General features: G+C 36.1%; 1 protein-coding gene across 5 annotated transcripts; it reads right to left on the bottom strand.

Annotated features, from left to right (window-relative positions):
• Nucleotides 1–478: 478 nt before the first annotated feature.
• Nucleotides 479–9,837, bottom strand: LOC149243143 (protein XRI1-like). 5 transcript variants are annotated; one of them, XM_089374426.1, is made up of 9 exons: nt 9,080–9,837; nt 8,103–8,338; nt 5,915–6,040; nt 5,662–5,801; nt 3,155–3,233; nt 2,973–3,072; nt 2,775–2,815; nt 1,390–1,464; nt 479–1,115 (listed from the first exon to the last, which is right to left on the bottom strand). In XM_089374426.1, the coding sequence occupies exons 2-9, from the start codon at nt 8,167–8,169 to the stop codon at nt 841–843; spliced, it is 903 nt and encodes a 300-aa protein (XP_089230552.1). In that variant the 5' UTR covers nt 8,170–8,338; nt 9,080–9,837; the 3' UTR covers nt 479–840. The 5 variants fall into 5 exon arrangements, with proteins under 5 accessions (XP_089230552.1, XP_089230553.1, XP_089230554.1 ...); XM_089374427.1 differs by having other exon boundaries at nt 2,973–3,075; nt 5,668–5,801; XM_089374428.1 differs by having other exon boundaries at nt 5,668–5,801.
• Between the last annotated feature and the right edge of the window lie 582 nt (nt 9,838–10,419).

The following is a 10,419-nucleotide window of genomic DNA, read 5'->3' as shown; positions in this document are numbered from 1 at the left end:
AGTTTGTATTTCCTGTCCAAGAATTCATTGCCACTTATAAAACTGTTGGATGGGAGGAGGGGAGTTTAACATGGAGAAAATTCTCGGCACGGGAATATAACACTGTAGAAGTAAGACTCGAGAATATTATGGGCATCTCATACAACCCAGTGAAAGTTTTAGATGTAAATGATGCAAGGGTGAATTCTGGTTTAAATATGTTGTCGCATTGTGGAGAGTGGAGTGTTTTGGAACTAATCTACCTAAATACAAGGCTAAGCCATTTGACGTGTTGCACAAAATCACTTCAAATTTCTCGGGAATATTGCGATATGCCCTTGAAAATAACACTTTCATTTACTATTGGGATAATATGCAGCCAAATAAAAGCATGGAAAATTAGAGGTTTTTGAAATTTTGAGAATATGTTGTGACAATAGACTCAATATTTTCATACATCTTTCATTCTTGATTCATACTGCACTATTAGACACCTTGATTATTCAAATCGATATTAAATAAACTACTTACAAGTTATAAAGATGGCATAGTTGTATTTGTTGCCCCAATATCTCAAAGCCGCATTAACAGCCAACCAGAAACCGTCCCCTGTACTGGTAACATTGGCCTATCAGGGAGATGAAAATCGTCTTCAAAACTACTTTTTATAAGTTACACAAGAAACTTAAAAATGGATACTGCATCAGTGAAAAAATTGATGGCCACCATCACTCTTGGAATTAATGGATTTTGGGAACTAAGATAACTTTCTCCAGAACTTAGAGATGCAAAACTTTGCAAACCCTGAAACTGTAACTTTTGCATCCTTGAAAGACTGCCTTTTTATTTTCTTCCCATCTTTCATCCTTTTGTTCTCATGATTGTAATGCTTCCATTCCCTTCAGTATGGATCTTTGTAAGAGCAACTACAGCTTTTCCCGAGAATGCTGGTGAAGATACAAACTGTGATGTAGTGTCATTATGTCGATCTGTAAGCCTCGATTGTGGCATCAGAATGCGCTGGTTGATGTCATTCAGTGTTACATCCCCTTGTACACCGCATGGCTTAAGAAGAGTGAAAGGGTATGCAACTGGAGTCACTAGCTTAGTTGCAGAATGGCAACGTGTTTTCTTGGCTGAAACAGACATAAAAATGAAATTTATATGAAACCTATTATGAGGTATTAATTTATTACTAGCTTAGTTGCAGAATGGCAACGTGTTTTCTTGGCTGAAACAGACATAAAAATGAAATTTATATGAAACCTATTATGAGGTATTAATTTATTACTAGCTTGGTTGCAGAATGGTGACTTGTTTCCCTGGCTGAAGCAGACATAAAAATAAAATATTACTGCAACTTTACAGTACCTAACTCAAAAAGATTAAACAGTACTGAGTAAACAATACCTGTTGAGACAGTTTTTGGTATAGGTTCATGTTGGATCTCAAGATCTGATTCCGAAGGTTGCAATGAGCAAAACTCTACATAATTTCACAATCAAGTATTTAGTAAAGAAATCTGATGCAATATCCTTCATTGTACCTGTTATAAGAAACACTGATCTACCAAATACAACACTTATAGTTGTCTTGGGGAGTGGAAATACTTCAAGATAAAATTTTATACTTCAGTACAATGATCCCAGAGTAATGCTAGGAAGGGTAACCATCTAGGGAGTACTTCTGATATGTAACATGTGGCTTAAGAAAAATAGTGCAACAAAGCAAAAACCAATTTGCAACCACGTATTTAAATTTTACAGAAAAAACACTTGTTGAAGTTCAGGAATTGTGAACGATCGGCCAGAAGAGAGCAAAGCAAGGCGGGAGGGATTTACACAATCTACACATTAAAAAGAAAGTCAAAATTTACAACTTACTTGGACAGATTTTAATTCTATTTCTTATCATGTGTACAGAAAGAGGAATGCTGATGCCGATGGGCTTTCAAAAGCTGGTTTGCATTTCGATGCAGGTGTTTAGACCATTCAGGTGAAAGCTGGCTTGCATTTGGATGCAGTTGACCATTCAGGTGAAACAAAAAAGCTGGTCCTGCATTCGGATGCAGGTGTTTGGACCATTCAGGTGAAACTTGAAAGCTGGTTTGCATTTGGATGAAGCTGACCATTCAGGTGAAACAGAAAAGCTGGTTTGCATTTGAATGCAGGTGACCATTCAGGTGAAACAGAATAGCTGGTTTGCATTCGGAATAATTTCAGATGCAGGTGTTTGGACCATTCAGGTGAAGGTGGAGCGTCAATCCACTAAATATTTTCATAATCCTTTCGTATAATTTTTGGGATTTTTCAACAGTTCCCAAAATGCTTGAAATATCTGGAGGACTGTGTTAGGTGCTAAAATAGTATTTAGACTATCTGAATACTTTTTATACATGACCTCTGATATGTTTTTTTTTTCTTTTCAATATCTGATCCTTATATGGGACCTCCTTCAATGTAGTTATTAGGGCAGGATACTTATATGACCCATTGTTATCTGCTCACCCTGCAAGGGGAATTTTTGGAAAACGGTTTCGCATGTACTGAATGTAATTTTGTTATGCGCAATAAACTTATAATTTTGTTCTGAGGGAGACAAAAAGGGTTGAAAAATAAAATAAGTAGTTATAGTGCAAAGTTTAAACCACCTTAAGAGAACTTAAGTTTTGAGACCAAACCTTACACTATTGATACGAACTTCTGTAAAAGCCTCTGAACTACTTACTAAACAAATCACAAAACAGCCGCTTTTTATGGGAAACCCTAATTAGTTGGGATTCTGTCATATCTTACCTGATATGTCAATCTGATCATCAAAGGGCACTTCTCCGTTCCTGCAAATATAATGCTAAGATTTAAAATCAAATCCATTATTTATCTAAAAAGTTTTAAGGAAAATAATAAAAAACAAAAACAAACTATCATAAGAATTGTATAAATGTTGTTTCCTACCTACCACAAAATAAAATATCTTGGTACATTCAAACTTACATTTCTTCTGACATACATTGTAATTCCCCTTCATTAAAACAGTTTTCCATCCAGCTTTCTGATACTTGTCCTATGTTTTCACTTGGAGAACTATATGCACCTTCTATAAACCAAAACAGTGTTATTCCTTAGGTAAAGACAAGACACTCAGAAACAGAACAAAAATTGCTCGAGTCTCATACCATTGGTTGCCAACCGTGGTGAAGTGTTATTAGAAATCTGTATGTCTCCAGATCTGCAATTAAATGAATTCCCACCATCCTAATATTCAAAACCACAAATGACTAATAAGTAATTGATAAAAACAGCTCATGAAAAAATGTATGGTTTATCTTCTTGAATTTCACCACATATATGATAGACATAGAAATCAGTTGAATGACATTTTTAACTGTCAATGTTGTACTTACAAAGATGACCAATATTTTTTGTGACCTATAAGTTTACATGTGATCTATCCTCAAGAGTTTCAAACAGTTGTAGGATACAAAACCTTCCAGAGTTCTAAAAGAGAAGTCATTGATTGAACAGGAGGAGGCATACTTTGATGGTATTGCTCAAGGCTTTCCTTCCATGGGGGGAGCCGGAGAAATTTTATATAGCTCCGAGCAATGTTAAACAAAGCGGGGATGTTTTTGAAAGCGAAGCATCGGAAGCCTCATTTTCCAAGACGCTTCACTTCCTAGATTTTTGGAAAATGAGGTTTCCGATGCTTCCTTCCAAAAACATCCCTGCTATATATATATATATATATATATATATATATATATATATATAGTTGCATCTATATTTAAAAAAAGACATCCAAAATACCAAATTAGTTGTAGAAGATATGAAAACATGCATATTTGTACATAAATCAAGATAGATATGGCATCTATTGTACATCAAAGATTAATTATTTGAGCATCAACCACCTACAATCTAGATTCCACTCCTCTTGTCTAGCCTTTGCCTCTACTTTGATCTCTAGGGATATTAATCAACATTTCCCAATTTTGATCAAATGGCCTAATCCAAGCCTTATAATATAGTAGAGAAAGCTTAACATGCCTGATCAATGATTTTGACTTCAGTGAAGGCCGTGATAAAGGAGTTCAACAATCAACACCACCAACACTAGGGTACATATAGGGCTTGGTGCTCTTGATTAAATGCCAATCACATACCCTCATACGTGATATAATCTAATGAAATGCCACAATCTCATTTATCCTAAAATCCGGAAAACTGTTAAGTCTGCTGAATTTTGAATGGATATGAAATTCTATTTCCTCCATATGAAGTCTGATGAGGTTGGTACTACTCTCAAACATCCTGAGTCATTTCATGATAATGTTAAAAATTTAAGTAAAAAGAAGAAAATGAATTTACTTAAAGAATTTAACATTACAATTAGAGAGCATCTAGGAAGCGTCTAGGGAGCATCAAGGAGGCACCTTGGGAGTGTTCAGGAAGCATAATTCCTCACATAACAGTTAGAAAACCCCAAGTCAAGTCCACCAAAAAAATAAAAAATAAACCCAAGTCCACAGAACCATCTGCATCTCTCTCGGATGCAATCACGATCTGTGGTGTAACCGTGCGGGATCTGTGGCAAAACTGCAGATTGGACCAAGGGAAGCATGCACAGAACCATCCCATTTTTCTAAGAACTGCAAAAAATTGGCAGAACCAAAGTTCTGATTTTTGAAACTGCTGTTCCACCTAAGGATGGGTGGAAGATCTATCCAAGACACAAATCCGCCTCCTGATCCAGGGGGATGGATCCTGCAACACTAGCTCTGAGTCTACATGCTGGAGTATAAAGCATGGCCGGACAGAAGTACAAACAATAGGGCAGAAGCAATTGCTTTGAAACTAGTTTTGATATTAGCTGTGGAAAAAAAAAATCAGAAATTGCAAGTAATGGGTGACTCCAAAGTTCTAATTGATCGGATAAGAAGTCTCTGCTATGAGGAACTTTCATTTGAGGGTCATAGTTGATGAAATCAACAATTTAAAAAACTCAATAAATGAAGTTTCTTTCTTTCATGTATTCAGAGAGAGGACTTACACTACTAATGCCTCATCAAAATTGGGTGTGCAGATGGCTCCTGATACAGGGCACATCTGGGCACATCATCAAGTGCTGATCCAGGACCTTTCATATCACTTTTCTCTGATATACCGCAGAGTTATAACTTACTACAGATGTGATTACATATTTTTTTTCCTTTGATGTAAATCTCTATAACAAGTTGGCTGGGCAGAATTAATGTTGTAATTTTGGAGTTCTTTTGGAAAATTTGTAGTGCTATTGCCAAGGTATTTTTCTTGTTTCAACTTTTGAACAGATTCAGAACGTATGAACCTTCTATTGAAGAAATTGAATGCCTGTTATAACAGGGTCATGTAAGCAGATATGCAGAACAGTTTTAAGGACTTTTTTGACAAAGCAGTAGTAGGAAGAAATCATCAAGTGCCAATAGCCATGTACAAAAAGCAATTTCTTTTTTTTTACATTATTGAAATTAAGAAAAAATGGTTTACACATGATGGCCTGTGTTTCTGTTAGCATTGCAAATCCATGCCATATGCATTAACAAGATTATCAAGTTATGTAACAGGAATATATATTTTCTGTCAGGTCTGTTTTTTTCCTTCAAACTTGCATGTGTAAAAATATAAAAACATCGGATAAATCCACCTCAACTGTTACAAATCCAGGCTCAGTACGTTCGTTGGATATGGTAGGATCAGGAAAATGCAGCATTCTGCGTCTTTTTGAATGGGGACTATCTGCATCTCTCTGCACTGCAGGGGGCGTTGAGGTTGGTTCTTGATACCCTGAAAAGAAATAGGTTGCTATAAGGCCCAAAACCTTAGTTTAGCAATAGCCCAATATTTAAATATCATAAGATGACAAATCTGATGTGCTACTGAACTTTAATCAACAACACCTTGTTTGGCCATGGAAGTTGGAACAAGTTCAGACTCCATACAGTCTTTAGCAGGAGTTGATTCAAACAAATTCTGTGACTCTTCTTTATTTCCAGTCAAATCATCCCATAAGATATGTGAAATTGCTGAATAAGAAGCAACAAAAAGAACATTTAGACCTACATAAATGAGTTGCTGATAGATATTTCATATTGCAGATTTATCCTCAAAATCTTAATATTAAGGAAACCTTTTATAGGCTCTTATGCTAAAGAAATTGCTAGTTAACTGAACTCTTGCTTTTTATCTCCCTAATGTATTTTACATGCTCAAAAAATAGAAAAAAAAAAGTGCTGCAGTAGTCTCAAACTCCCTATTCACATCAATATAGCAAAGGTGAAAACGAATTTATATCAACAATCAGTAGAGCAAGGATTTCTCCACAATCTTTCCTAGAGAACCGAATAAGTTTTGGATTAATGATATATTTCACAGGGTTCAGTAGCACGAGCTTCCCTAATCAGAACTGACAACATGAGAGATGGAAAGCAATGAAGATCTTTATGACACGTCAACGAACAACAATAGCAGAGATATTTCGACAAATGTACAATGCAGTGTGCACAAAGCCCCAAAAAGGTTGTGAAATATATTTGGTTAATAATACCTTACAGCAATGACATTAGAACCAAAAAGTGTCAGACGTTTTCAAACTGATTTTTTTATGAATATGCCAGGAGATTAAGGTTGGCTCAATGTTTTATTGTCCACATACTTCTTGTGATCAAAATATAGAGTTAGTAACGCTGATTTCCCTGGTTAAAATCCACATCAACATAACAGAGGAGAAAATGGTCTAATATCTTTACAGTTGTGAAATATGTTTGGTTAATACCTTACAGCAATGATATTAGAGCCATAGAATGTCAGACATTCTCAAACTGACATCAGTGATCAAGCATTGCAGAGATTGTTATGAACATGCCAAGAGATTAAGATTGGTTCAATGCTTTATTGTCCACGTACTTCTTGTGGTCAAAATATAGAATTAGTAATGTTGATTTCCCTGGTTAAGATCCACATTAACATAACAGAGAAGAAGAAAGTCTAATATCTTTAGAGTTGACATCATAATAAGCATATCAAACTTTCTTCTGCAAACTTACCAAAAGTCCGAAAATGCAATGAAGTCTTTTTGGTTAATAGCATATTCCAGGTGCTTAAGTTCAATGATGATGACTTCCCGATTGGAATTCATATGATCGCAAAAATGTTCTAAGATTAAAGAATTCGATCAGCTTTTGTTTGCCACAATAGAGATTTTCTTAACTTTTGAAGAGGCAAAAGAATGTGTAGTGTTTTGGGCAACAAATAATTTTGATAGGCTCTAAAACAGGTAATGTTGGTGTCGGTGGGTGGAATCTTATACCATAACAGCAGTGAAACTGTTTTGAGATTGTGGAGACAAGAGACTAATATCTTTAGAGTTGATATCATAGCAAGCATATCAAACTTTCTTCTGTGAACTTACCAAAAGTCCGAAAATGCAATGAAGTCTTTCGGGTAGATAGCATATTCCATGTGCTTAAATTCAATAGTGATGGCTTCCCGATTCAAATTCATATCGTCACAAAAATGTTCTGATATTTAAGAATTCGATCAGCTTTTGAAACATTAGAGATTTTCTGCGAACTTTTCAAGAGGCAAAAGAAGGTGTAGTGTTTTGGGCGACAAATATTTTTGATAGGCTCTAAAACAGGTAATATTGGTGTCGGTGGGTGGAATCTTATATTATAAGAGGTGAAACTCTTTGAGATTTTGGACATCACATTGACAATCAGGGTGGTAGAGAAGTTTAGATGGTACAGTCAATAATGAAACAGATGAAAATTGCATTGGCCAAAATGCCCAGATTTTGGATTTTACATCATCTACAAGCATAAGCAGAGATTTGCCTACAGACTTGCGAAGAAGCTAGGAAATGGGTAAAGTTGCCCCTGCTTGGAGTTCAAATCAAGTTGACAGAGGCAAAATAGGTATGAGAATCAGACTTCACACCAACACTTAGCGTGGCTCGGATTTTGCTACAAACTTACCAAAAGCTGAATGCAGATGCTCAAGAATACAAAATCAATAATGCTGATTGCCCACTTTGAAGTCAAATCAACATACCAATCCGCAAAGCAGAGGTTTTCCCTGAAAACTTACCAAGAGGCGAATCGACATCAAGCTGAAATTCATCCCCCTGCCATTGCCAGGACTCATTGAAGGACATCTTCTGGATAATTCAAAGGATCTTATTGGAAATACAAGAGAAAACGATAACAATATATATCTGCTAAACAATGGAATGCTGCTGGATAACGCTCTCGCCGAGCGGAGGATTGCTGACAAATATTTGTAAATGTCGGTCTGAAAAACGCCGTTACGGAAAACGAGGAAGCCTGTGAAATATGTTCAAAAACAGAGAAATTATTTATTTAGTGCAAAGAATTAGTCACCGACAGAATCTCTGGTTTACAGTTCATCCAGAGAGGTTCTGGTACAGGCGTCTCTCACACGTTGCTGACGATGAAGCGCGCCGAGACAGATCAGCAAGACAATTAAGATGACAAAATCAGATATGAAAAGAGAGAAATTTGTCAAACTCTGCTGCAATAAAAATCAATGGACATTGAACACCTAATAACTGGTCAATTCGTGTAATTTATCATTTGAGTCTTTAAAGATCCGAACACTGAAACTAGCTTCTCATAAAAGCCTCACTAAATTTAACCGATATTAAAGGCTTCTTCAAATTTTGCTGTTTGTGGAAAACCTAGGCTATGAACGCAAGATTTCAGCTCGTCTTTTCGTCGAAGTATGCAAGTATTTCAATGATATGCATATTTGCCGAGATTTATGATAGTTTCCTTAACTGCAGCAGAGGTTTTTATGTTTGTGCATAACTTCAATATTTGGAGAAGTATTTGCATGAGAAGAAAGGCAAAAGAAGAACGTTTCTTTAAAAAATCTTAGCCAGCTTTGACGCCAAATGAAGGATCTAGCCATTCACCGCCGCAAAATCCGGCAAATGCAATCAGTTTAATTTATTATCTTGAAGAAATCGACTAAACTAGGAAAATGAGACAGAGAACTAACAGAAAATAAAAATTTCTTCAAGCCTGACGAGGCACGAAACTTACCGTTTCTCTTTGCTGTATCTTGTTTATTTGAATCGATTTCTTGAAATGCAATCAGATTGAATCTTTTCACAGCACAGGCACCTAAATGCACCTTTTTATATGCCCGGACTGCTAAAAATCACCTCGATTCATCCCAGCTAACCGCTTAATCTGATCATTTACTCGACTATCTAGCTCATTCTTGTCAATCTACGAAAAGGAACGCTGGATCCCGCTAAGCCTCCTCCAAAAACGCCAAACAAACCAGCTTTCAACCGATTACTATCGGATTCTGCCAAATTACATGAAAAAGATACGAATCGATTTCTCTTCTGCACTGCCGGGATCATAAGTCTTCAGGTACAAATTTCGTATAAAGACTGACCGTCCTTTACACTTATCCATTCATTTCAGTACATTTAAACGCAGATTTAGTTCGTTTTCTCGAAATGTTCCGAGGAACGCAAAGATTGGCAAAGCTTACATCAAAAGTCACCAAAATCAACCAACCTTTTCCCCAAAAGTTTTCGCGCTCTTTGCCTGCCACTCTCCACTCGTGGACGATTTTCACAGCTCTTTTCCCCTTTTTTAAGCATTAAGAAGACAGTATTTACCATAAATAAGCCAGCATTTTGGCTCCATTTTATAGCCAAGGACCAGCATTTTGCTTCCGAAGAGTAACAGTTTGACCATTTGGGGGCCTGTTCTGCTGCAAATCCCTCCGAAATAAGCTCGCTTGGGATTTGAACTGTTCTAGCTACTGTTCCGTTTAAACGCTATCATTCAATTCACCGTGGTTAAAGGGCGATGCCGAATTTACAAACTGTGGTTGAGGTTATTGACCTGAGTTAATGAAGTTTGCGGTCTCGTAATCACTCTCGAAAGTGTGAACTTTAGTCCCACGTGTTAAAATATACTGTGCGAGTATCAACTCATCACGCAAAAGATATCTGGGCATGGCTTTGGTTTATTTCTTTGGTTTTGTAAAACGCATAATTGATATAAATAATAAATTAATGTTAACGTTTAAAAGAAATTGAGAAAATTTGAAAACATAATTCAAATGATACAAAATAATTTTAGTGTGATATTAATGGGTAAGAGAAAGAGAATATGTGGAGTTGTACCTATTTGACTTTGTCTCTTAATTCAAATTCGATTATCATTTTATTATTTAAGAAGTTGATAATTTTAATATAATATAAGTTATTTTATAAAACAACAGGAGGAAAGAAAGGAGGAAATTTTAAAGGTTCGGGCATCAAGAGATGAAGGAAAGAGAGCACGGATTTATAAAGGCAAAGTTTTGATAGCGCAATTTGGACCTCCTTCCAGAACAGAGCAGCAAGATGGTAATAAAG

Source organism: Pinus tabuliformis, chromosome 8, assembly GCF_031772625.1.
Source record: "Pinus tabuliformis cultivar Carrire ecotype Pingquan chromosome 8, CPIR1, whole genome shotgun sequence".
Classification (NCBI taxonomy): domain Eukaryota; kingdom Viridiplantae; phylum Streptophyta; class Pinopsida; order Pinales; family Pinaceae; genus Pinus; species Pinus tabuliformis.
The sequence above is the reverse complement of the archived record's forward strand: the minus strand, read 5'-3'. Positions and strand labels throughout refer to the sequence as shown.